This window comes from Mustela nigripes, chromosome 6 (genome assembly GCF_022355385.1).
Source record: "Mustela nigripes isolate SB6536 chromosome 6, MUSNIG.SB6536, whole genome shotgun sequence".
NCBI lineage: Eukaryota > Metazoa > Chordata > Mammalia > Carnivora > Mustelidae > Mustela > Mustela nigripes.
In genome coordinates, this window is record NC_081562.1 from 91,941,744 (window position 1) to 91,967,838 (window position 26,095).

A 26,095-nucleotide genomic window follows, 5' to 3' on the forward strand; every position below is an offset into this window, starting at 1 on the left:
TCCTTTACTCTGCCCCAAGCTGGCAGACTGGCTCTTGCTCCTTTTTGTGGCTCCTGCTTCTTCCTGCTAGATACACTTGTCACACTGAAGATTGACCCTAGACAAAGGGTAGGGTACACCTACAGAGGTGAGAATGTTTTTGTGTCTTCTGTAGGGAAGGCAGGAGAAAAGGGATGGGTGATGGTTTCTTTTAACCCAAAGAGTTAAAAGTTCTTCCAAGAACATAGGTGGAAGGCTGGGGTACTTAGACAGATGGGCACATTAGATCAATGCTGGTGACTTTCAATTTAATTAAACACATTTAATTTAATACCAAACATATTCGTCATCTAGCGAGTACTGCATCCTAACCCTACCTCAACTGCTGGAATTAGGTTCAATCTGGTGTCTACGGGGTGATCACAGGAAAGAAATGAGGATGGGAGCATCTGGTGCCTTTTAAAACTGGTGCAACCCCCCGCCCCCCATCATGTCACAAAGCTCCCCATCTGGTGTTATGACCCACCTCTAGCAGAAAGCCAAAAGTGTTCCAAGGTGCCTTCTATATGTTACTCACTTCTCCCATTTGCTAAGGGGCGCTGCTAACCCAAAGAAATGAACCCTAAAAGAAGAGGAGTAAGTCTCTGGAGAGCTACTGAGTCAGACTGTTAAAACTGGGAGAAGCAAGGAATGATTGCAGAGTTGCCCACTGCTGTTGCCTAAACTTCCTGAACCCCAGATCTGCTTCTGTCCGGTAAGAGAAGTTTCTGGGTCCTGTGTGACTCTCTGAACTCTGACTTAAAAATGGTCTGCCCTTCCCCGAAGCTTCTGGCTCCTCAGTCGCTCTCATCTTCATCCTCAATCTGGAACCGTTTCTTCTTTGGGATTTCTGGAGCTCTCGACTCTGGGCCTAGGGGAATGACAGGGGTGAGAAGAGAGAGTATCTAAATACGTTAAGGGGGAAGAAGGCGGGTAGTGTCAGTCTTCAGGACTGAGGAGAAGAGTGCTAAGGGTGAGAAGAAAAAGCAGATCCCAATCAGACACCCTACCTTTGCTCCTGCCCTCGTCTTCCTCCTGTTCCTCATCACTGTCTAGCAGCTGACGCTTCCTGGGTGCCATTTTCAGCTGTTCTTTTTCGCCAGCAGGCCCTTCCCCTGAAATGACCGTAAGAGGTCTGGAATTAGGGAACCGGGCCCCCAAATATTCTCAAAATACCCTATCAGCCTTTGTGGTCAACATGGCTGGTCCATAATACCCCACAGGTAAATGGTCTTACCCTCTGGGGACTCCAGGCCGGCTTTCTTTCTTCTGGCTAACAGGAGGGCCCGTAGGGCCTGTGCACGGTACTCCTTTTGGTGTTCCTCTTCAGGGCCTTGCTCTTCAGGGACGGTAGGTTCCAGTCTTGACTGAAGTTTTCCTTCCTCCTCTGGCTGACTCAAAGAAGCTGCTATCTTCCGGAGCTGGGTAGGACTCAGCTTAGCTGGAATTCTCCAGAAGGTTTCCTACAGGAGCAAAAAAATTGAAAATGGGAGTGACATGGAAGGAGCAATCTCTAGTTCACCAGATCTTGACATTTTCACGAGTAAATACGACCCCACATTGGTGGAGATCCACATCGGTTGTCAATTCTACTTCTCACTTATTTATCCAATGTATGCACAAAGTCTAACACAATGCCGGAGACATCAGAAGGTTCCCAGTAAATTCAGTTGTTAAATAAATCAACAAACAAATATCAGGGATCTAAAGGTGAATGAGATACGATCCCTGCTTTCAAGAAACCCACGATCTAGTGGAAGAAAGAACCAACATACTGTAACATCACGGGATTGGAGCTACATCGAGGGAATGAGCAAATCCCAGCTGCCAAAGGTCCTACTTTCACCTCAGTGGGGGAAGGAGTGGTAGGGACTGCTTCTCTGAGGGGACAACTGAACTGACTGTTGAAGGCTGAGTGGAGGTTCAGCCGGAAAATGGGTGATAGGTGAGTATCGCCTTGTATATGTGGTTGGAGACCTCCAGTGGAGGGGCTGGCGTGATCAGCTGTTTGGAGGTATGGAAAGTAGTCCTGAAGAACGACGGTGAAATAAGGTGTGTGGGTGGCGTGGGTTTGAGGCTGTGAAGGCTGGCCCAGGCTCAGCATGCCCCCCAGAGGCTGTGGACTGTGTCCCGCCAACAGCACAGAACCACCCAGTGCTCTGGACAGGGGGGTGATGTAATAAAAACCGTACTTTAGGAAGATAACTTGGGGGGCAGCATGTAAGGTGGAACAGGGGACTAGGGGATCAGAAAACATGAACAGGACGCCTTGTGCAGGAGCCTTAGTCAGAGGTGACCAGTAAGGAGGTCAGAGACGGCAACTGCAACAAGGAGGAAGAGATGTACAGTTAAAAGAAAAAGAGAGAGAGAGAGAGATGTACAGTAGCAGCAACACGCCCCGTGGCCGGAAGTGGAACTGGTGTTTTTACCTGCCCAGAGGCAGGAGGCCGAACCCCTAGCTTGCGCAGTAGCTGTTGAAACTGCTCATTTTCCATCGCTTCCTCGTTTTCTTCTGTCAGCGGCACCAAAGGCACTGCCTGGGAGCAGCCTAGGACGGGGGCGGTAGTCATGTGGTGAGAGTCAGAAGCTAGAACCGGTCGTCCTCCCCAGGGCCAGGTCTCTGGCAGCCTCCAGTACCCTCAGCCCCGAAAACCGTCCTCTATCCACTCACCATCCTCTTCTCGATCGTCTGCAGCTCGAATCAGACAGTTCTGGAGCCACAGAAGGGGAGCAGAGAAGCCTACGGCAAGGAGGGAAGCTTAACATTGGCTCATGCTGCTAACCCCTCCACTGGGACATGTCTCCAGCCCAAGCGCTCACCTTCCTGAGACAGGCTTTGCCCAAGGGCTTCGGTTGAAAGGACTGAGCTACCCTGGGCTTGCCCTGCTTCTGAGTCCTCCTCTTTCTCTTCACCCTCGTCGCTTTCTTCCTCTGGCAGGTTTCCTTCTTCCAGATCCTCCTGGCAAACATCTTTCCGGGACTCCTCTCCGTTAGGCTAAAATTCAGTGGGTGTGGGGATGGAGCGGAGTCATATGGAAACTGAGGGTACCCGGCCAGAGGAGCCTCAGGCAGGAAGCATGCAGGTGAGCAACCAGTGAGGAGCACTTGGGGTGGGGGCGGTGGAGAGGGAGGGCCTGCAGAGCCAGGGAAGGAGCATTACCAGGCTGGAGGGCGCCAACTTCTTGCGGCGTTTCTTATACAGCTCCCGCCGCTCGGCTACCACTCCCAGAGCCAGCAGCTTATCCACGATCCGGGCCCGTGAGCGTCTGGCAGTGATATTCTTCATGATATGACCCAGCACATCTACAAAGAGGGAAAGCGTGTAGAGCGGCAGCAGGGAGGGAGTAGTGAAGGAGAGCAGAGGCCTTTGGAAAGAGGCAAACTGAGTGAATTACTCACAAATGACACCACAAATAGAGTAAAGGGAAAGAAGGGATGGGATAAGCCTTCCTCGGGCCTAGGAGGCAAGGGCAAGACAGGGACAGCTCGGCTCCCATCTCAGAGGCTCGGAAGCCGCCCCATCATTTACCATCTGAGTCCTGGAACTCCTCAAAAAGCCGCTGCAGCTCTAGCTCCTGATCTTCCGTCCACAGTACAATATGGGTTCCTTTCCTGCTTAAGGAGGTGTCAGTGGAAGAGTGGGCCCCAGAAGCAAACGGAGGACCCCTTATCTCAATGCCCCCCAGAGCATATGAGCCTCTACCTCTGGAAGTCCTTGACGCTGTCAGCCAGTCCCAGCCGTACCAGATGGTGGATGACCTGCTTGCGTGTTCGAGGCGTTTTCAGCTGGGCCAAGATGACGTCCACCACATCCTGACCTAAGGTGGAGGGGGAGTGAAGCAGTAAAGAGGGGTCCTAGAGCTCCTGCTGCTCACTGCAGAAATCTTCAGATCTCAAGGACTCATACCTTCCACATCCCGATGAGCAAGGTACAGTTCCTGAAGCTGGGCCTCCTCCTCTGGGCTCCAAATAGGGGGTCTGCGACTGGAAGATCTAAACGGGGCAAGGAGAAAGAGAGCATGTAGGATGTTGGCCCCGAAAAAGGAGACCACAGGCCCGATCTGGTCAGCTCTAAAAGGAACAAGGGCAACGCAGGGAACTCAGAGAAGCCAGCTAGTGGATGTCTCCGTGCGCTTCCTTTCCCTCATTGTCCTTCCACTTAATGAACCCAAAAGTCAAATGAAGAGACTTTCCGAGTTGGGCCTGTGGAAGCAGACACTGCAGGCGCTCAGTGGATATGGAAAAAGGAGAGGAGCTGAGTTCCAGGAAAAGAGGGCAAACAGTTCCACAAACCCTCATAGTTGCCTGGCACTTTTTGGGACGGGGCATATAGGGACTTTCTCCAAAGAGCCAAACCCCACTGACAACTGACTGCCCCCCACGAAGGCGGGTGAAGGAAGGAAACCAGAGTAGAAAGGAGACTTAGGATCCAGTCCCATTTCCTCTCTTGAGTGGTCTCAGGGAAAACTTGAGGGCTTGTTTTTTCACCTATGAAAGGGGAAGTCCTACTAACTGATCTGCAAGCTCCTCCAGCTTTGACACTCTGTGCCCATGTCGCCCACCATTGCCCATCCTTCCCCATCTTCAAGCTCACCCGCCATCCAGAGAGCCATAGCCCTCGGCCATCTCTCGAACCACAGCTGTGTTTTTCCAGAACAGCAGCTCCACAAAGGCTTTCTGGTTGACGGCAGCCAATGCAAAAAACTTGCCCAGGATGTACTTGGCGAAAGTCACCAGCTCCTGGGGAAGAAGGAGGCTCCTCTGAGACCTCTGGCCTCAATGTACACATCAACCAGACCTTCTAGGTACTTTCTCTCTATCTGTCCCCAGCTGCCCCTCCTCCCTCAGACTATCTTCCAGCCTCCCTCAATCTGTCTGCCTACCTCCTCACCGTTCTGTCACCTCTCAGCACGCTTTCTCTCCTGAAGACTATCCTTTGTGACCCTAGAACTGCCCTAAGCCTCTCGGTCCCCACTGCTTGGTGTGTCCTCACTTGGTAGGCCCCAGCGGCTGGGTCACTAAGCACACGGTTGAAGAGGCAGAAGAGCGAGAGCTGGAAAAGCAGGGCTTCCATCTTGAGGTCATGGGCCAAGCGGTGCAGCATCTTGACCAGGCAGTGGTTAGTGTGGGCACTGTTCTGTCGGTAGCTCCGAAGCAGCAGCACATAGGCTCGCACGACAGCTGAGCTCGCAAAACTACACCGAGACGGGGAGGCAGAGCAGGCATCAGCACGAGAGGGGTGCCGCTCACCCTCCCCCCAGCTCTACGATCTCCACCCTGGGGCCCAACTCTGTGTGCTCGGCCCATACCGTTTGAGGTAGTCCAGGAAATTAAATTCTTTCTCTGACACCTGGACCGCTTGCAGCTCTTCCTCCTCTTCTTCCTCCTCCTCCTCTTCCTCTGCCCCTTGTTCCTCTGGCCCCTGCTGCCCTATAGGAAAAACGAGACTTATCAGGTCTCTGTGACACTGGTTCCGGAGAAGAGCTGGAAGGAAGGGGATGTGAAGAAAGTGGAGACTCACGGGGGAGCGGGGCACCAAGGATTTGTTTCAGCAGCTCGATCTCTTCCTCTGCGGAAATGTCTTGAGAGCCAAACACATCTCCTTCTGGCCATACCTCCCTGAAGCACAGAGGAAAAAAAAAAGACCTTCGTCAGCGGGGAGTCGGAGTTATTATTTGAAGTGGGTGAAGAAATTTGGACTCAGCTCTCATCTGTCAGCCAGAAAGAGAATGCAAACTGTTACCTCAAGGATGAAACAAAGACTCTAGGGAAATCAGCCACACTGCAACCCACACCATAAGAACAAAACGCAAGCAATCTAAATGTGTCACAATCAGTTGAACAAATGTACATTTCACACTGCCATTAACAATTATGGCAATATGTCTCATGAGAAACCATGCTCACGATAATACTGAGAAGTAAAAAAAAAAATACTATAAAACAGTACGTACAATATTTCATTCTTGTCAAGGCAACTCTGTATGTCTATAGATAACACAGGAGGAAAAAGATGACTCATCAAAATGTTAAAGATGATTACCTTCAGCCAATAGAATTATCTGTATTTTCTCCCCAATTAACTGTGCTCGCTGATATTTCTCAAAAATAAAATAAAAACTAAAAACAGACCCCCCCAATAAGCCAAATGAAATTGCCCAGGACTCAGTGCTCAGTACAGAGCCCCTGTGCTTCTCATGGGACTTCTCTCTTTGGAAGACAAAGAACCTTGGACCACAATGAAAGCCTCCCTCTGCCTCCAAAAGCCCAGGAGTTGGATCCAGAAGGATGTGGGGGCAGGGCTCTTACCGGGCAGACCTAAGGAGGGCCAGGGCCTGTGGGGCCTGGCCAGCCAGGAGACAGTCTTGGATCCGCACCATGGCTTCTGCCCGCTGCTCTTCCACTGGCACCTCTGAGGCCGCGTCAAAGGGAACTACGGAGTCCAAACTGAGCTCTGGATCCTAGAGTGGGATTAAGGCTATGGGAACAGAGGAGGGAAACCCAGACAGCCTACCAGCACACTACCCTAGGGAAAGGCAGGGTTTCTACAACTACCCACCTGGGCACAGCACTGAAGCTGCTCGGCCAGGGACAGCCACATAGCCTCTAGTTCCCCTGCACTAGAGGGGACATCTCCAGATGCCAGAGGCTGATCTAGGACCTTCTTTTTCTTCTTTCTCTTCTTTCGTTTGTTCTATGGAGAAAGAACTGTTGTTAGGATGGCTGGAAAGCTAAGGAAATGTTTTCCTGTCAATGTCTTCTCCATTCATTCATTCATTCATTCAAGGTCTGAATTAATTAATTCAATAGTCATGGAGTGACCATGTGCTATTCATAAGCAATAGGGAAGCAAGAGTGAGCGGTCTACTTCCTTGCCCTTGAGGAGCATAGTCTAGTGGAGGAGACAGGTGTGTAGACAGGTAAAGTATACTACAGTATGGATAAGACCTAGAGTATGGCTGGGCATAAAATGCCAGAGCAAAACATAGGAATAGTACTTGACTTATTTCTTGGGGTCAGAGATTTCCCCAAAGCAGTGATATCTTAAGCAAGTTTACAGAATGAACGGATTTGCTAAGAGGATATGAAATTGTATATGAAAAGGCTTTGTAAAATGCAAAGCCCTATGGAAACATAAACTGTGTTTTTTTCTCCTGAAAAGCAGGAAAATGAGAGTCAACACCTCACCCCTGCTCCCCCAAATCAAAGCTGTGAACCAGTTTGGGGCATAAATAGAAGGACTAGGAGGCACTCGAGGTTCACGCTCTATTCAAGAAACTCATAACACACCAAAGGTTAGGAACATGAGCTTCGGAGCCCGACAGATGGGGACCTAAGTACTGACACTAGCCACTAGCAAGACCTCGAACAAGCTGCTTCACCACTGTGTGCATGTGTCCTGGCAAGACTGCAAGGATGACATGAAAGCCTTAGCACAGTGTCTGACACAGAGTAGATACTCAATAAACAGTAATACCAGGGCGCCTGGGTGGCTCAGTGGGTTAAGCCTCTGCCTTCGGCTCAGGTCATGATCCCGGGGTCCTGGGATCGAGCCCTGCATCGGACTCTCCGCTCAGCAGGGAACGTGCTTCCCCCTTTCTCTCTGCCTACTTGTGATCTCTCTATCAAATAAATAAAATCTTGAAAAAAATAACAAAAAATACAATAGCACCTAGCATTTCTGATAATGCAATAGAACCCTGAATGTAAAAATATCTTTTCTCAAGGTCTCACTGGTACTACTGGCCCTTTTAGGTCCAGTTCTGACCAAATTTTAAGCCATAGCAAAAAGAATTACAGGAAAATTTTTACAAAGCAGAGTGCCTGAGTCTCCAGGATACAAATTCATTGAGATTTTCTTCTTGTCTTAGACTTTATCATTTTTTTTTTTTAAAGATTTATTTATTTATTTATTTGACAGAGAGAGAGAGAGAGAGAGATCACAAGTAGGCAGAGAGGCAGGCAGAGAGAGAGGAAAGGAAGCAGGCTCCCTTTGAGCAGAGAGCCCGATGCGGGACTCGATCACAGGACCCTGAGATCATGACCCGAGCCGAAGGCAGCGGCTTAAGCCACCGAGCCACCCAGGCGCCCCTATCATTTTTTTTTCAATCACGGTAAGTGTATTCTTTAATCCTCATCCTTCATTTCCCCTAACCCCCCACCCACCTCCTCTCTGGCCACCATCAGCTTGTTCTCTGTAGTTAAGAGTCTGATTCTTGGCTTGTCAGTCTCTCTCTTTTTTCCTTTGCTAATTTGTTTCTTGAATTCCACATATGAGTGAGATCACGTGGTATTTGTCTTTCTCTGCTGAATTATTTCACTTAGCATTATACTCTCTAGCTCCATTCATGTTGTTGCAAATGGTGATTTTATTCTTTTTTTTTTTTTTTAATTTTATTTATTTATTTGAGAGAGAGTGTGTGAGAGTGGAGAGGTCAGAGGAAGAGCAGACTCCCCACCAAGCAGGGAGCCCGATGTGGGACTCAATCCCAGGACTCCAGGATCATGACCCGAGCTGAAGGTAGTTGCTCAACCAACTGAACCACCCAGGCACCCCGATTTCATTCTTTTTTTTATAGCTGAAATATATATATATATATATATATATATATATATATATATATATATGCGCCCCCGCCCCGCTCCATGGGGAGCCTGGTTCTCCCCCTCTCTCTGTCACTCCTCACGCCTGTGCTCACCCATGTGTGTGCTCTGTCAAATAAATAAATAAATGAATCTTTAAAAAGAGGGAAAAAAACAGTCACATGCTCTACTGACTGAGCCAGGAAGGCACCCTTTGTCTAAGGCTTTTAATTTTTTATTTAATTTCAGGCTTCTTTTTTTTTTTTTTTTAAGATTTTATTTATTTATTTGACAGACAGAGATCACAAATAGGCTGAGAGGCAAGCAGAGAGAGAGAGGGGGGAAGCAGACTCCCTGCTGAGCAGAGATCCTCATGGGGCTCGATCCCAGGACAGAGGCTTAACCCGCTGAGCCACCCAGGTGCCCCTCGTTTCAGGCTTATATTATAATACCATCTTAGGGATCTGGCAATGACATGAGCAGCTTGAGTTAGTCTAACAGTTACTAATACAGAATGAGATTCTAGACCTCCTGGCTTTTTTTTAAGATTTTATTTATTAAAAAAAAAAAAAAAAAAAAAGATTTTATTTATTTATTTGATGGGTTGGCAGGGGACAGCACAAGCAGGGGGAACTGTAGGCAGAGGAGAGGCTTCCCCACTGAGCAGGGAGCCCAATGCTGGCCTTGATCCCAGGAACCAGGACCCTGGGATCATGACCTGAGTAGAAGGTAGACACCCAACCAAATGAGCCACCCACGTACCCCTAGACCTACTGAGTTTTAACTTAGGGCTCCTTCCATGTCACTACAATGCTTCTGAAGTATAACCAGGAAAGATCACAGCATAATTACTAAACTCTAAAATTATGAATCCCGGGTGCCTGGGTGGCTCAGTTGGCTGGACGACTGCCTTCGGCTCAGGTCATGATCCTGGAGTCCCAGGATCGAGTCCCATAGCAGGCTCCCAGCTGCATGGGAAGTCTGCTTCTCCCTCTGACCTTCTCCTCGCTCAGGTTCTCTCTCACTGTCTCTCTCTCAAATAAATAAATAAAAATCTTAGAAAAAAAATAAATAAATAAAATTACGAATCCCCAGGATTTATATGCTTTGCACATAATAGGTGTTTCATAAATATTTCCTGTGAATTAAGATATTTACATTACATTGAAGATTAATTTAATGAAAGCAGGAAACTGTATTAGACTCACAGAGGCAACATCAGCAAATCCCTTGACCAGTAGTTCTTACAGGTCAGCTCAAGCTACAGAAATATGAGAAGAGTTCCCTGTTCTCTGCCCCTCCCTGTGACTCTTTCCACATCCCAGGGCTGTCCAGTACCTGCACAACAAGGTTCCCACGGCTCCGACAGAACCGCTCCAACATCTTGAGGAAGAGGTGAGTGGTTTCCACCAGGTCACGAAGGAAAGAACGTGGCTGGCATCTCTCATCAAACTTTCGGAAGAGTGCCAGGAAGAGTTCTCGGTACTCCATCACATAGAAGATGTTGTCTAGGAATGGGGAAGAGAAAGGAATGGAAGGACTGGTCTGGAAACTTTGGGAAAGAGAGAGAGACGGATGAAGCTGGAACTGGAAAGAATGAGAATTTAGTCAAGAGATGGGAAAGGCCAGGATTAGAGACCAGGCCAGGGCCTTACTCTTTTTTTTTTATTTTTATTTTTTTTTTATTTTAAAGATTTATTTATTTGACAGAGAGAAATCACAAGTAGACAGAGAGGCAGCCAGAGAGAGAGAGAGAGGGAAGCAGGCTCCCTGCTGAGCAGAGAGCAGGGCCTTACTCTTGATGATGCGGCTGCTCTCCCTCACAGCCTCGTCTGGGGACATGTCCATCTCATTCACTGTGGCCAGCAGTTCCTGATAGGCCTTCAGCGCCAGGTGCATCCTGGGAGATGAGGTGAAGAGGAAACACACAGGACAATTTAGGAAGCTGGCCCGTGGAAACAGTACCACTCCTACCCGTTCCAAAAAATATTTCATCAAAAACAGTAACCCAGCCTGTCCTTTCTCCCCAGCCTAATCACCTTAATCCTGAAACAGCAAGGAAGTACCACTCAGAATTCAGGCACTCAGATTCCCAGCCTGGCCAAGATGCCCACTTTGACCCCAATTCTTGTCCCACTCACCGACGTGCCCAGGAGGCAGCTTCCTTGCGGTCAGTCAGCATCATCTCATAGTAGTTGGTGAGGTTCTGCTCAATGAAGTGGAAGGTACGGACACTGAGGGTCTCAGAAACCAGGCCTGGCCGGAAGGAGGCAGCTCGGTTGAAGGCCATGAAGAAAGCCAAGGACCACATGTAGTAGGTCTCGTCATGCTGCTGAGCCTTCTCCCGCAGCAGGTGATCCTGATGTCCAGGAAAAAAAGACCACGTCATGACTCCAGGGCTTCCAACTTTTTCCTCATCTTACAGGATGATGGGATAGACCCTGGACTCCATTGTAACATTGTAATACTGATTCCAGGATTTGCAATTTCCAGCCCTCTCTTGTTCTCTCCAGGTCTTTCCTCTTCCTCTGGGAATTTCTCTAAGCCTCTTTTTAAAATTTTTTATTAATTTTTAAAATTTCTTTTCAGTGTTCCAAAATTCATTGTTTATGTACCACACCCAGTGTCTAAGCCTTTTTAAAACAGCCCCAATAACCCACTCCTCCCAGCATTCTCACCATCTCTCAAGGGCACCCTATACCCCGCCTGACTACTAGTCTACACTCTGGGATCAGCCTCCCATAGGCTCTTCGCCAGGTCCCTTTCTTACCCACCACCGGCCCCATCACCTCTCTGTTCCACCTTCCCAGGCTCTCACCTTCACTGAGCCCATGAGCCGGTTATAACAGTTCTCTAGGAACTCAGAGCAGAAGTCTCTGAGGAAGAGTCTCACATTGAGGGCAGAGCGGCGCTGAATGGACAGCTCCCGGGCAGCTTGGCGACGTTTAGGCACCCTTCGGGGCTGCTTTCCCAAATCTGAACTGTAGTTTCGGAGCTAGAGGTGTAGGGTGGGGAGGTCAGAATTACTTCCCACCACCACCTTCCCCCTGCAGCTTTTTCCACATTCCTACAATTTCCTCAGAAGAAGCTCTTAGGGGTGCCTGGGTGGCTCAGTTGTTAAGTGTCTGCCTTCAGCTCCGGTCATAGTCCTGGGGTCCTGAGACCAAACCCTGCATCAGGCTCCCTGCTTGGTGGATAGCCTGCTTCTCCCTCTCTCACTCCCCTTGCTCGTGTTTCCTCTCTAGCCGTCTCTCCCTCTGTCAAATAAATAAATAAAATCGTTTTAAAAAAAAGAAAGAAAGAAACTCTTAGAAGGTTCTCTCCCTCTGGTACTAAGTGAAGACATAGATAAAGACAATAATGCCGGAGGCTCAAAAATTTTTCTCCTATTGTCTCTAACTTTCTTTTTATTTTTTAAGATTCTCTTTCTTTCTCTTTCCTTCCTTCCTCCCTCCTTTCTTTCTTTGTTTTAAAGATTTTATTTATTTGAGAGAAAGAGAGGGGTGCCTGCATGGCTCAATTGTTAAGTGTCTGCCTTTGGCTCAGGTCATGATCCCAGGCTCATGGCATCGAGTCCCACATCGGGCTCCCCGCTCATTGGGAAGCCTGCTTCTCTGTGTTTGCTTATGTTCCCTCTCTCACTGTGTCTCTCTGTCAAATAAATAATAAATAAAAACAAAATAATTTTTAAAAAGAGAGAGAGAGAGAAAGAGAGCACACGGGCAAGAGCAGGGAGAGGAGCAGAGGGAACTGGACAAGTGGGACCCCTGGGATCATGACCTGACACTTAACGGACTGAGCCATCCAGATGCCCCCCAAACTTTTTTTTTTTGGAGACAGAGAAAGAAAGAAAGAGTGCACATGTGAACAAACAGGGAGGAGGGCCAGAGGGAAGGGGAGAAGCAGACTCCACACTGAGCGGGGAACCCAATGAAGCACTTGATCTCAAGACCCTGAGATCATGACCTGAGCCAAAGGCAGAAGTTTCACTAACTGAACCACCAAGGCATCCCTGTCTCCAACTTTCTAAGCCCAAGAACAAAGACAGTTTACTTCCAGAGATGCTTGCTTACTTTTATTTCTTTTGTATGATTTTATTTTATTTTTTTTAAGATTTTATTTATTTATTTGACAGAGAGAAATCACAAGTACACTGAGAGGCAGGCAGAGAGAGAGAGAGAAGTAAGCAGGCTCCCTGCCGAGCAGAGAGCCCCATGCGGGACTCGATCCCAGGACCCTGAGATCATGACCTGAGCCGAAGGCAGCGGCTTAACCCACTGAGCCACCCAGGCGCCCATGTATGATTTTATTTTTAAGTAATCTCTACACCAACATGGGGCTCAAACTCACAGCCCCGAGATCAAGAGCTGCATGCTCCACCGATGGAGGCAGCCAGGCGCTCCCTCGCTTACCTTCCTTCAACTCTCACCCTTAACTCCACAGTGTTCCCACCCGGGATAAGGAGCATACTCACGTTGTGGAGACCTTTGTGAAAGATGAGGTCCCTCTCCCCAATGGATTTCAAGCCTTGGACAATGTAGGAGCCCCCAAATCGAGAATGCCTGCAGTAAAAACAATAGTCCAGGTGATTCCTCAATTCTCTGGAAGCTTTATCCCCATTCTCTCTCATCAGCACATCAGAGCATATTATGACTCCAAAATGTTATCTGGTCACCACTGTCTTAGCCTTTGGCCCAAGCCCTCAGCCTTCCACACTGAAGGGCTGGGGACAGAGGGAGGGCACCTCCCTGTCACTCACTCACCTGTTGCCTCGCTGAAGGGCTCGAGTCTTCTTTTCTGCCATCTCTCGCTGGCGTAACACCTCCAGTTCTGCCACATCTGTGCTTCGTTCCTGCGCTAAGCGTCCCTGTCCTACTCCCGCCAGCTGTTCAGGGTTCTAGATTCAGAACAGAGAGGAAGAGTCAGAAGGACAGTCATTCCTTATTCTAGGTTCAGTCCTGCTGGGAACAGAAGAGGTGAATGAAATAGAACTGTTGAAGGTAACCCATACTCAGGACATGGTCACCTGTCACCCACCTGCTCCCAGATAATTCAGTCACTGTTTCAAGAGTAAGTCTGGCTACACAGCAGAAAGTACATGGGTGAAGGGACTAGAGAAATACGCCAGGTTCTCACCTGGTCACGAAACATAAGGGAGATAATCTCTAGCACATGCAGGCTCCACTGTTGCTCAGCGGGTGAGCTGGCCAGAAAAAGAAGCAGGTCATCCAGACCACTGAGGTGAATTGCCCAGAGAAGCTGGTCATGGACACTGGCGTCATCGTCGATTCTCTGGGGAGTGAGTGATAAGGAGAGGAAGACAGATCATTTGGTTTCACTGCCCTGCCTTGAGGTTCTCCAACTCATTTCTTGACCAAGGTTCCCCCCCTAACTTGTCAGAGGGCAGAAAAGCAAAAAAGGGCAGCTCACCTTAACCAAGCATAAGAAGGCATACAACCCCAAACCCTCTCACCTTCTCCTGATCAAGGTCAGTAGGAACATGGAGAATATTTCTGACTAGCAGCAGGATCCGTTCAATCAGCAAGTTATCTTCCTCTTGCCGCTCCTCCCATCCCTAGTCAGATGGATGGTTAGAGGCAAAGACTCCCTGTGGAAGGCAGCCAGCATCTACCCTCGCTAAAGGGCAGAAGCCCAGAGAAGAACCAGGATTAAGGGAGAAAAGAGGGGTGCCTGGGTGGCTCAGTGGGTTAAGCCTCTGCCTTTGACTCAGGTCATGGTCTCAGGGTCCTGGGATTAAAACCTGCATCAGGCTCTCTGCTCAGCAGGGAGCCTCCTTCCCCCACTCTCTCTGCCTGTTTCTCTGCCTACTTGTGATCTGTCTCTGTGTCAAATAAATAAATAAAATCTTTTTAAAAAAGGGGGGGGGAGGATAAAATAGTACAAGCAGTCCTGAGGCAGCCAGAGACAATGGACGGGACCATGTATTGCCAAGGACTAGGACCGTATCTCCAAACTCCACTGTCCTGACAATGACCAGCCAGCCTGGTGCTCTGCCTGGAGGAGGAGCAAGGCACTAAGAGTCTCCTGGGATCCTGGGAGGTGGACCCTCACTCACCAGCTGCAGCAGCTTATACAAAGTTTCACTGAGGACTCCAAAAGCCTTCTCACTGGCAAAGGCCTATAAAATAGGGGAAGGGACCTTAAGTGGTACCCACCCTCCCTTTTCCTACCGCCCCCAACTTTGGCCCCAGGGGACCCTGAAGGAGAGCCTCACCTCTTTGTAGGCCTGCAAGTAAGCTAGCACTTGCAGAAAATGGCGCCGGAAGCTAGGCTCCTTGGGCACACTGCCAAAACAGAGCAAGGCTGGTTGTGTCAAATTCACCATCAGCCTGGGGAGACCATGAAGGAAGGAGATGTTGTTCAGTTTCCTCACTGGGGTCAAACGCTGAAATCTATCAGTTCAAACGCCAAAGGCTGGCACATCGTAAAATGGAAAAAGCTGGGGAACCAACCTGATAACAGCATCAAAAAGAGGCTTGTCCTGGCAGTGCTGGGTAAGCATGGGTAGAAGGTCACTCTGCAGGATCTGGGCTGCCCCCAGCTGTCGCCGCACGTCGCGAGTATCATCCTCATGCCTCAAGTACCGGATCAAATCCTTCACACTCTCTTCAGGGACAGAATAAACACTTACAAGAACCCTGGAAGAAGCTCCATCCTGGCCCCCAGGCTACCCATACCCACAACTGGAGAAATTCTACAGACCTCTGCAATTCAAGCAAGTTTTTTTTTTTACCTGTTTCCTCAAAAAGGTACTCACCTAAGCAATCTGGTTCCTTGTGGTAAGTGTCTCCCTCTAAGTACCCAAGGGCACTACACGTGGCTAGAAGTTCACAATTCATCATGTACAAGTCCATACACCAGTGGAGCAGCCGAGAGAGACAGATGGTAGGTGGAGACAGGACTCAGCAAGGAGGAGGCCTGTAGAGACAGGGAAAGGTAACACATGGAGGGTCCTCTCCACGAAAGGGAGAGGGGAACAGAAGAGGACCCTAATGCTCAGAGTATTCTAAACAAGGTCCTCAAATGCTTCCCTTTTGTCAAAAGTACCAAAAGTCTTATGCCTAGTTCTAGGGAAAGCTTAAATGAAGGCTTCTACCTCATCAAAACCAAGGAGACCCCAAGCCTAAGAATTAAGCATCTGCTCCATACTCTAACTTGGATCTAAAACTATGGAAACAGCCTGTTTCAGAGTCAAGGTAATATATAGAAAGAAGGGCTGGTCAGAGAAAGGCTGACACTTTCAACCTCAGCGAGCTCTGAGCTCCGTAGCCTTCTGGAGGAAGGGTGGGGCAGGGTGGGATGAGCTTCCCTCTCCTTTAAGGCCCCTCCACCTACCACAGCCCCGCCACACACCCTGTCACAGCTCTGTGTACCACAAGAGCTAAGAAACACAATGATTCTACTTAGGATCTGACATTTCTAGGAGTCCAGAGGCTTCTGAGGCACTGGGGATGCAGAAAGTTCCCTCACCATCCTCCCCAAAGTTACTCTTAAATCTTGGGGATCTTAGTAGAAGCTAGTGTCTAACAGAATAGGTATGGAAAAGAACTAAATAGAAACCGGTTCTCAAAAGAACCATCTTCCTTTTCTAAAGCTTGTCCCTTTTGATTAAGATCCCTAAACCCTCATCAGGTAATCAAGTAGGCGGAGATCCTGAATCTTGGATGTTTCAGAACCTGACCCTAATAATGCAGACACACACGCACACATTATATTCACTAACCTGTTCCTGTGGAAAACTGGGAATGTCCTCAGTCTTGTCCCCTTGGCATATTCAGCTACACTGTTCTCAGGCCTTGGCAGCTTCCTCTGAAAAGACCTTTCCCTGTTCCATATAGCCACCTCTAGCCCCTGACTCCACCCCTGTTCCCCAAGAGTAAATGGGTAGTGTCCAAAGGACTAAGGTTTAATGCCTGATGTTATCTCCTTGCATTTATGTAATTGGTCTGCTTCTCTAGGCTACATGCTACCCTTCTACCCACACACAGTGCTAATCTACTTTCTGAACTCTCAGCCCAGCAAGAGTGAGCCTATAAAACACTGAAGGACTAGAAGTCTGAAGGGAGACTTCTGTTCAGTGCCTTCTCTCATGGGACCTGTAGCTCCTCAGACCTGGACTCCAGTGTGGTAGGTGCAGTGTGTGGGATCTCTGATTCTCCCGAGACACATCCCGCTTTTTCAGATAGGTCACTGGCGTGTTTACATACGTACACACACGGACACGTGCACACACACGCACACACACACACACAGACTGCATACTTCCCTGTCTGCTCTCTCTAAGTGGCAGCCTAGGGAGCTGACAAAAACAAATAGAACAGTCTATAAAGATGCGGAGTCAGCACATCCTCCTCGAAATAAGAGCCAGCATCACACTCTGGTACTGAAAGGTGTGACAGGATAAAGCCTTCTAACAACAGAGACAAAGCCATGTCTGGGGGCCTCTAAGACATAACCTCATACAGTCCTAGCTCCCCTTCCCCGATATCTTTGTAGACTGTAGACCAATGTGATGTAAAGATTCAGTATTTGTAAAATTAGCCCCAACAGAGTACTCAGACGTCTGCTTTCAACACTTTACCTGAAAGGCAAAAATGAGCTAGTAACAGCTACCTGCTACTTGGCTATCGAACTAAGAAGGGAAGGGGAGAGGAGATGGGAAAGGAGCGGTCCTTGCAGACTTGAGATGGAAAGAGGTTATGTAAGAGACCCAGGACTGCAGATTCTAATCCCCTGCAGGTTTGTTTTTATCCCCCGCTGCAGTTCTGACAAAACCAGAGAGCAACAGGCAAGGCAGAGGAAGAAATGGGTCAGATGACCTAATGGAAAGCTCTCTGGTCATGAAGCAAGCTGGCAATGTTGGGCCTGTCCATTAGCACTGCAATCAAACAGCTCTCTTACACATTTCAGCCATTCTGGGTGGAAACGCGCTATTAGGAAAATCATCCAGAGACAGAAAACTTAAATAGTTCACTCTTCATTCATTTAACGAGAAACTACTCACTTTAACTGTCTGGTCTCATCTTCCTCTCCTAGACCACTTATACTCTGATTGTCTTATTCTCCTTTACTAAATATCGGCTTATGGATTTCTGAATGCACTCAATGTCTTTCATTTAAGAATGACTCGGTAGGAACGCCTGAGTGGCTCAGTCAGTTAAGCTGCTGCCTTCGCTCAGGTCATGATCCCAGGGTCTTGGGATTGAGTCCCGCATTGGGCTCTTTGCTCAGCAGGGAGCCTGCTTCTCTCTCTGCCTCTGCCTGCCATTCTGCCTGTTTGTGTGCTCTCTCTCTCTGATAAATAAATAAATAAAATCTTAAAAAAAAAAAACCATTGGGTAAAAACTAACACTAAGAACAGTACAAGGGTCACAGGGTAGGGTCAGGGTCCTGGCTTCTCTTCCTCCCTCTCTGTTCTTCACCAAGGCAGAGTCACAGAAAGGATGCTGTGACAGCCATGGAGGTGCCCGCTCAGAGATTTCTCATCAAGAAAGAGCTTGTCAGGACGCCTGGGTGGCTCAATCACTAAGCATCTGCCTTTGGCTCAGGTCATGATCCCAGGGTTCTGGGATCCAGCCCCACATCTGGCTCCTTGCTCAACAGGGAGCCTGCTTCTCCCTTTGCCTGCCACTCACCCTGCTTGCGCTCTCTCTCTCTGACAAAGAGATAGAATCTTAAAAGAGAGAGAGAGAAAGAGAGAGAGAGCTTATCATTCAGCTGCAAAGAGCGTGGCTTGCTGACAGCACCTCCAGGATCCACCCCAGCTCTGCGCTTCCTGGGCAGCCCCTCAGCGAATGATAAGCACAGGGGTCCTCAGGCCCAACAAGGACCCCTCTACCAGTCAGTCCTTGCTTCTGAGTTTCTCCCTGGCTTGGCCAAGACTGGCCAATCAGCTCTGTGGGCTGAGCCTCTTGCTGCCCTCCAACTTGCTCCCGCCTTGATCTATCACAGCACTCCTCACTCCACTCAGCGCCTGCTCCCCAGAGGCGCTGAACTGACAGACACCTACCTCACTTCCATTACATGGTTACTGTATTGTGAGAAGTTTGTTAAGTTATATCACTGCACGTTGTAAACGCAGATGAATACAAAGTTAAAATAAAAATCAGTGGTTCCCAAGCCTCATGATTTCATGTACCAGTGTATGTCCCCCGCCAAACTGGAGAATCCATCTTCACTGGTAAAGATAATAAAGATAGGGATATTAAAAACAAACAAACAAACAAACAAAAACCAAATGCTTTTTAAAAGCCCCACTAACATCTATTAACACTAGTGTTTCATAAAAGAAAAACAGCTTAACACACACACAAAAAGTAGATATTATATAATCTCAGCTATGCCCTTTCCTTTAAGGTACGTAAACAAGTCTTAATGAAAAACTCCCTACACTGTCCTTCTTTTTCTCATTTGACTTCAGACTGATAGAAATGTTATTACAGAACAGTACTGTTCTGCTCACTGGCACTTAGGAATCATTGATTTATATATTTATATAATAAAAGACGGGGCACCCGAGAGGCTCAGTTGGTTAAGGCACGGCTTTGGCTCAGGTCGTGATCCCGGAGTCCTGAGACTGGGTCCCCCCCCATGGGGCTCTCAACTCTGTGGGGAGTCTGCTTCTCCCTCTGATCTTCTCCCCTCTCATGCTCTCTCTCCCTCTTTCTCCAATAAATAAATAAAATCTTTAAAACTAAAATAAAATAAAAGTCGTAAACCAGCCCAACAAAAGGAAAGTTCCCCGAGGACACGGTTTCATTTTACTGTTTATTGCTGTACCACTCAAAGCCTAGAACATGCCTATACAGAGCACGTTACATATTTGCTGAATGAATTAATTTTGAATTAACAGATTATCCTGGTCATAACCTCTGAACCAGTGAGCCCATTTTGGAGATTATAACCCAAGAAAACAATTTAAAAAAAGAGAGGAAAACAAAAATAATACCTCTTCCTAAAACATTTTAGTTTATAAAATGTTTTCATAGCTTTATTACACTTTGAACCTCACAACAGTCCTAAGTGATAGATACAATCATTTCCATTTTACAGATGAAGAAACAGGCTCAGAGAGAATGAACATTTCAGGAAGATGTTTATGGATGAGTTATCTTTAATGGTGAAGGCTTGGAAACAAGTCAGGTATCCTAACCCTGAGGAACAACTAGGAAAACTTGATAATTTCAATAAACAATATGTCATGTAAATAAAAACTAACTGCACACTAAAATTCAAAAGTTTATATTAAAAAATGGCACATAGGGGCTGCCTTCGGGGCGAGGGGCTGACTCTTGATTTTGCTCCCTGCTCAGTGGGGAGTCTGCTTATGATTCTCCCCCTCTCTCTGCGCCCCACTCATTCAACCCACTTGTGCTCACGTGTGCTCTCTCTAATAAACAACCCCCCCCCTTTTTTAAAGATTTTATTTATTTATTTGACAGAGAGAGATCACAAGTAGGCAGAGAGGCAGGCAGAGAGAGAGGAGGAAGCAGGCTCCCTGCTGAGCAGAGAGCCCGATGCGGGACTCGATCCCAGGACCCTGAGATCATGACCCGAGCCAAAGGCAGCGGCCCAACCCACTGAGCCACCCAGGCGCCCCCCCCCCCCCCTTTAAAAGATTTTATTTATTTATTTGTCAGACAGAGAAAGAGAGTAAGCACAAGCAGGGGGAGCGACCAGCAGAGGGAGAAGTAGGCTCCTTGTTGAGCAAGGAACCTGATGCACAGGATTCAATCCCAGGACCCTGGAATCATGACCTGAGTTGAAGGCAGATGCTTAACCAACTGAGTCACACAGGTGTCCCAATAAATAAAATCTTAAAAAAAAAAAAAAAGGCTTAATTCTGATGCACAGATGAGAGAGTGGGATTTCCTATAGTTACCCACCCCCCCAAATCCTTTCCTCCTACAAAGAAGGAAAAGGAGAAACCACATGAGCTATTTTCAGGCTTGGACAGAATAAACAGAAGTCTGTAATTTCTCTTTGTTCTAAAATAAGAGCATTTGATTACACTTCCTGGATTTTCTGCTTTGAAAGCAATTCCTCCCATGTTGCCCCTTTCACTCACAACAGAGGCAAAACGGGAAAACCATCCATTCTCGTTTGCCAAAGAACCAATAGAAAAGGAAGAAATTCCTTTTTTTTTTTCCATTAATAAACTCTTGGATAGGTTTTTTTGTTTGTTTGTTTGTTTTGAGAAATGCAGCGGTTTCTGAACTGTTGGATTTCATAGATGGGTCTTTAATTTTTTTTTTTTTGGGGGGTGACTAACATAAGGTTGCATACTTCACATTTTGTAACTTAAGGACACTTACACACACACATATTGCTTACTCTAAAATGGTTCAGCTGCTGTGGAAAATAGGCAATTCCTCAAAATGTTAAACACAGAGTTATCCTAAGACCCAACAATTCCACTCTTAAGTATTTATCTGAGAGAAATAAAATGTACGTCCACACAAAAATGTGTACATGAATGTTCATAGCAGCATTATTTATACTAGTCACAATGTGGGGAAGAACCCAAATGTCCAACAGCTGATGAACAGATTTTGTGAAATGCAGGGATAGACAAGAAGTGGCATATGTACTGAGTAGATATTTGGCAACAAAAAGAAACAAAGAGCTGATACATGGTACAACAGTGATGAAACTGGAGAACATTATTTTCGGTGAAAGAAGACAAACACAAAAGGTTACATAATTTATGTTCCATTTATATGAAATGTCCAGAATAGGCAAAAGCATAGAGACACAAAGTAGATTAGTGGTTGCCAGCGCCTGGGAGAAGGAGAGATGGAAATACAGCTGGTACAAAGTTTCTTTAGGGGGTGATGAAAACACTCTAATGTTAGTGCTATTGGTTCTACAACTCGGTGAACTGTACCCTCTGCAAGGGTGAATTTTATGGTCTGTAAATTATATCCCAATAAAGCTGTTATGAGAAAATCCCATGCAATTACTATATATCTTATTTTCCATTTAAACATTAAAACAACAACAACAACAACAACTAAGAATAAAATCTCAGGATAAAATACAGACCATTGGGTGCCTGGGTGGCTCAGTTGGTTAAGCAACTACCTTCAGCTCAGGTCATGATCCAGGAATCCCAGGATGGAGGCTCCCATCTGGCTCCTAGCTCCACGGAGAGTCTGCTTCCCTCTCTGACCTTCTCCTCTCTTACAGTCTCTCTCACTCTCTCTCTCTCTCTCAAATAAATAAAATCTTAAGAAAAATAGAGTCCATTAAATTTGATAAACCAGAATTTATGAAAAAACTAACTATATTTTACTTTCACAGTTCATCAGAGACAGATGGGAACCTTGTCAAACACCTTAGAGCCAGCAGACCTGGACATTTAAAGGGATTTTAGTTACTTTTCCCACTCACCTAAGTACCAAGTGGTTCAGAGGAAGCACTATTCCTCTGAAACATACTTGCATACTTGTAGGCCTCAAAATGCAAGAACCAAATAAAAGCAAAGGATAAAATATTAAATACATGTACTATTGAAAATAGAAAATTAACTCACTTCTTGAAAACAAAGTAAACCCAAACAAAAAACTCTGCCCCAAACCAACTCTAAGAACCAGCTCTGAGAATCATTAGTATGAACAGAATGACACTTGGCATTTGGATTCCAGTTCTGACCAGTACTAAATTAGTGATCTTGAGTTTATGGCTTAACCTAAAGCTCAGTTTCCTTATCAGTCTACTGAGAAGATAAACAGGAATATTTAAATGCCATCATACATGGAAAGCAGTGCTTCTCAGAGCATGACATGCAGACCACTGCTGGTCCACAGTCTGCATCAAGTATAGACATGAAGCGTAAGCATTTAGAACATCTTACAGGGGCGCCTGGGTGGCTCAGTGGGTTAAGCCTCTACTTAGGTCAAGTCATGATCTCAGGGTCCTGGGATGGAGCCCTACATTGCTCTCTCTGCTCAGTGGGGAACCTGCTTCTCCACTTCTCTCTGTGCCTGCCTCTCTGCCTGCTTGTGATCTCTGTCTGTCAAATAAATAAATAAATAAATAAAAGAACATCTTATAGCACGTAAGAGTTAATGTTTGTTGAATCTAATAATTTTTTAAAAGATGCATTTCTTGAGGCGCCTGGGTGGCTTAGTGGGTTAAAGCCTCTGCCTTCAGCTCATGGTTTATGATTCCAGGGTCCTGGGATCGAGCCCCGCATCTGGCTCTCCGCTTGGCAGGGAGCCTGATTCCTCCTCTCTCTCTCTGCCTGCCTGCCTCTCTGCCTACTTGTGATCTCTATCTGTCAAATAAATAAAATAAAATAAAATATGCATTTCTTTATTTGAGAGAGAAAGAGGGCAGGGATGGACAGAGGGAGAGTCCTAAGCAAACTGCACTGAGCACAGAGCCCAACATGGGGCTCCATCCCATGACCCTGAGACCATGACCCAACCTGAAACCAAGAGTCAGCCACTCAACCAACTGCGCCACACAGGCTCCCCTTGAATCTAATAATTTTAAAAACTCTATATAATTCTGTATTTTTTCCATGTTATTTTTCTAGTAATTTAATTTAGTTTAGGTCCTGAGTATCGCTAGATTAGATTACTCCACTGCTTCCTAACCTAACCTCTTTCCCTGCCTTAGTTACTAAGTCTTTTATAATATGGTTACCGGATTTGACCATATAACCACTCTACCTAAAACCCTTCAATGGATACATAAGAAACTTCATAATGATTATCTCTGGGGAAATTGGGGGGCGGATGTCTGGGGTAGGAGAAACATTTATCTCATTTGTCTTTCACTTTAGCACTATTTGAATTGTTTATCATTAGTAATTAAATAGTTCCAGTGTTTTACAAAAGTGTTTTTAGAAAAGTACTTTATATGTCAATTCTAACTCAGTAAAGGCGGAGGTGGGAGAAGAAAGAAAGAAAAGTACTAATTTTTAACACCTTCGTGGAGGGGGGGGGGAACCTACTTGGTCCTTTACCAAGATAGTTTGAGAAGCACTGATTGCTACCAGGCACTTAACTGAATGCTGAGCACAAAGTAGAACTCTCAAAATGTTCATTTCCTCTCTGCCTATTGGACTCTATAATCAGCCACTAAATGCTTATGATGAGCCTCCAAAGAGAAAAGGTGCTAAAGGAACTTAAGAAATGTAGTTGTAGAAACAGAACCCGCCTAATAGAAAAGGGATAATATAAAAGACAAGTCAGGATAAGATCTAAGGAAGTGACACTGAAAAAAAGTTTTCTGAAAAACTAGGGCTCTTTTCAGGTAAAAGTGGTCAAGGAGGTTTGGTCAGAGGAAGTGTGACTGGATTGGGGCCTTCGAAGGTTCCACAGTGTCCAGGCAGCTGAGAGGAGGTGGGGAGTTTAGGTAGAGAATGACCAGAGCAAAGGCCAAGAGGGAACCACTGTGGGTAACTGAAACCGACAGGACAGCAGTAGAAAAGGGGGTTGGAACTGACTTTATGGGACAACCTTGTCTTTGTCTACCAATTCAAGGATTTAAACAAAAACCAAGAAGTCATTGAAGATTTTTGAGCTGAAAAACAAAATGATCACACTGGGGTCACACAGGCAGTATCACATAACCTGGTAGTGTATCACTAAATATCATTCTCTGCAAAGGGTCAGTCTTTTTCCTTTCATTACATTCAACCCTGCAAAAGATCCCAACCTCAGTTCAGTTCAACCATCCACTTCCCAGACTCTTGAACTTAGGTCTGGACTCAGACTTGCTGAAGAAAACCAAATCCTGCAGAATAATACACAATTACTGTGTACTCTCCAGCCTGACCACAGCCGTCAGCCTGGCCCAGCCAATCTTTTTTAGTGTTCCTAGGCCACTTCCTCTTCTCTTTCCCAAGGAACAACTGTTTCTAGCTTTCACCATTATCCTCAAGTCCCTCTACTCCACTGCTTCCCAGACCTTTTAGCTGGTGTCTCTGCCCCCTTCCTCTGAGGAACTCAGTCCGTCATCAGACAAAGAACTCTTTCAACTTTCTCCACCCAAGCCTAAAAACGTACATATTTCAAATGCCCACCCAGAATTCTTTGCTTCTAATCTAAGCCCTCCATTTGTGATTTATCAATCACTTCCTGTCCCTTAGTTGGTTGTTCCTCATTTCTTTTTTTAAAAGATTTTGTCTTTTGCCGGGTGGCTGGGTGGCTCAGTCGTTAAGTGTCTGCCTTCAGCTCAGGTCCTGATCCCAGTATCCGGGATCAGGTCTGCATCAGGCTCCCTGTTCAGCGGGAAGCCTGCTTCTCCCTCTTCAGCTCCCCCATGCTTGTGTTCCCTCTCTCCCTGTCTCTCTCTGTCAGAAAAAAATAAATAAAATCTCAAGAAAAAAAGAAAAAGAAAAGAAAGAAATGAGGGAAGAAAGAAAGGTGGATATGTAGGAAGGAAGATTTTTATTTTTTTTAAGTAATCTTTACACCCAACATGGGACTCAACACACTGAGATCAAGAGTCTATCAACTGAGCCAGCCAGGTGCCCCAGTTGTTCCTCATTTCTCATTTGTTTCCGGTCTTCTTTATATTGGCCCATATAAGTTGCTCGAAGCCCTTCCATCTCAGGGCGGAAAAAACCCAACATAAGACAAAACCTTTCCTTAATGCCATAAGCTACTCTCCTTCTCAAGCACAGGTGGTCATAGGCCTTGGTCTTCAGTTCTCTTCTGGTCTTATTCTACATAGCCTCTTTGGGCAAACTCATCCATTCCCACGTCTTCAACTACCATCTCTGAGTCATTAGCCAGCAAATCTCTACTCTTGCCATACTGAGGTCCCATGGTATCAATCTCACATTCCACTAATGAATAGCATTCTCCATTTTTATGTCTCACTGATACCTCACATTAAACATGACCAAAATGGAGTATCTTCCCCCTAAATTTGTCTCTACTTCTATTCTGGATCTCTTTAGGGACTGACACTCTCTACTTGGTCATTCATGTAGGAAAGCTAGGCGTCATCCTAGATACCTCAAGTCATTAACTCAGGCTAATTCTACTTCCTTAACCTCTCCTATCCAACCCCTATAAACCCCCCCTGCTACTGCCTTTGTTCAGACCCTGAATATCTCTAGCTTAGGCTACTCAACCACTTCCTAACCTCCTTTTCTGCTTCCAGTCTTGTTCCCTTAAATCTATTCACAGAATGGTTACTAGATTTGGCCATACAACTATAACTACCCTGCTTAAAACCCTTCAATGGATACATAAGAAACTTCATGGTGATTGTCTCTGGGGAGAATGACGGGGGCGGGGCTACAACAGAAGGAAATATTTACCTTTCCTTTAGTACTATTTGAATTATTTACCACAGCATACACTACAAAACCAAAGTTTCAGCAGCTTCAAATGCCTACAATACAAGGTCCTTCATAATCTCCCTTGAATTATTTACCACAGCATACACTACAAAACCAAAGTTTCAGCAGCTTCAAATGCCTACAATACAAGGTCCTTCATAATCTCCC

General features: G+C 46.5%; 1 protein-coding gene across 2 annotated transcripts in view; it reads right to left on the reverse strand.

The window, feature by feature from the left end:
- Positions 1-286: 286 nt before the first annotated feature.
- TIMELESS (timeless circadian regulator) overlaps positions 287-26,095 on the reverse strand; it is a 27,636-nt gene continuing 1,827 nt past the window's right edge. The window contains exons 2-29 of one of the 2 annotated variants that reach the window (XM_059403442.1): positions 15,380-15,540; positions 15,075-15,228; positions 14,837-14,951; positions 14,678-14,740; positions 14,075-14,176; positions 13,738-13,893; positions 13,365-13,498; positions 13,076-13,163; positions 11,420-11,596; positions 10,743-10,960; positions 10,398-10,501; positions 9,940-10,109; positions 6,578-6,712; positions 6,328-6,479; positions 5,540-5,637; positions 5,328-5,448; positions 5,012-5,213; positions 4,613-4,758; positions 3,926-4,011; positions 3,722-3,836; positions 3,548-3,630; positions 3,179-3,321; positions 2,839-3,013; positions 2,690-2,758; positions 2,448-2,566; positions 1,256-1,481; positions 1,029-1,133; positions 287-889 (exon numbers count right to left, since the gene is read on the reverse strand). In XM_059403442.1, the coding sequence (XP_059259425.1) occupies positions 816-889; positions 1,029-1,133; positions 1,256-1,481; positions 2,448-2,566; positions 2,690-2,758; positions 2,839-3,013; positions 3,179-3,321; positions 3,548-3,630; positions 3,722-3,836; positions 3,926-4,011; positions 4,613-4,758; positions 5,012-5,213; positions 5,328-5,448; positions 5,540-5,637; positions 6,328-6,479; positions 6,578-6,712; positions 9,940-10,109; positions 10,398-10,501; positions 10,743-10,960; positions 11,420-11,596; positions 13,076-13,163; positions 13,365-13,498; positions 13,738-13,893; positions 14,075-14,176; positions 14,678-14,740; positions 14,837-14,951; positions 15,075-15,228; positions 15,380-15,476 (3,627 nt within the window). In that variant the 5' untranslated portion in view covers positions 15,477-15,540 and the 3' untranslated portion in view covers positions 287-815. Of the gene's footprint in view, positions 890-1,028; positions 1,134-1,255; positions 1,482-2,447; positions 2,567-2,689; positions 2,759-2,838; positions 3,014-3,178; positions 3,322-3,547; positions 3,634-3,721; positions 3,837-3,925; positions 4,012-4,612; positions 4,759-5,011; positions 5,214-5,327; positions 5,449-5,539; positions 5,638-6,327; positions 6,480-6,577; positions 6,713-9,939; positions 10,110-10,397; positions 10,502-10,742; positions 10,961-11,419; positions 11,597-13,075; positions 13,164-13,364; positions 13,499-13,737; positions 13,894-14,074; positions 14,177-14,677; positions 14,741-14,836; positions 14,952-15,074; positions 15,229-15,379; positions 15,541-26,095 lie in introns of both variants that reach the window. The other variant, XM_059403441.1, reaches the window with a different exon arrangement.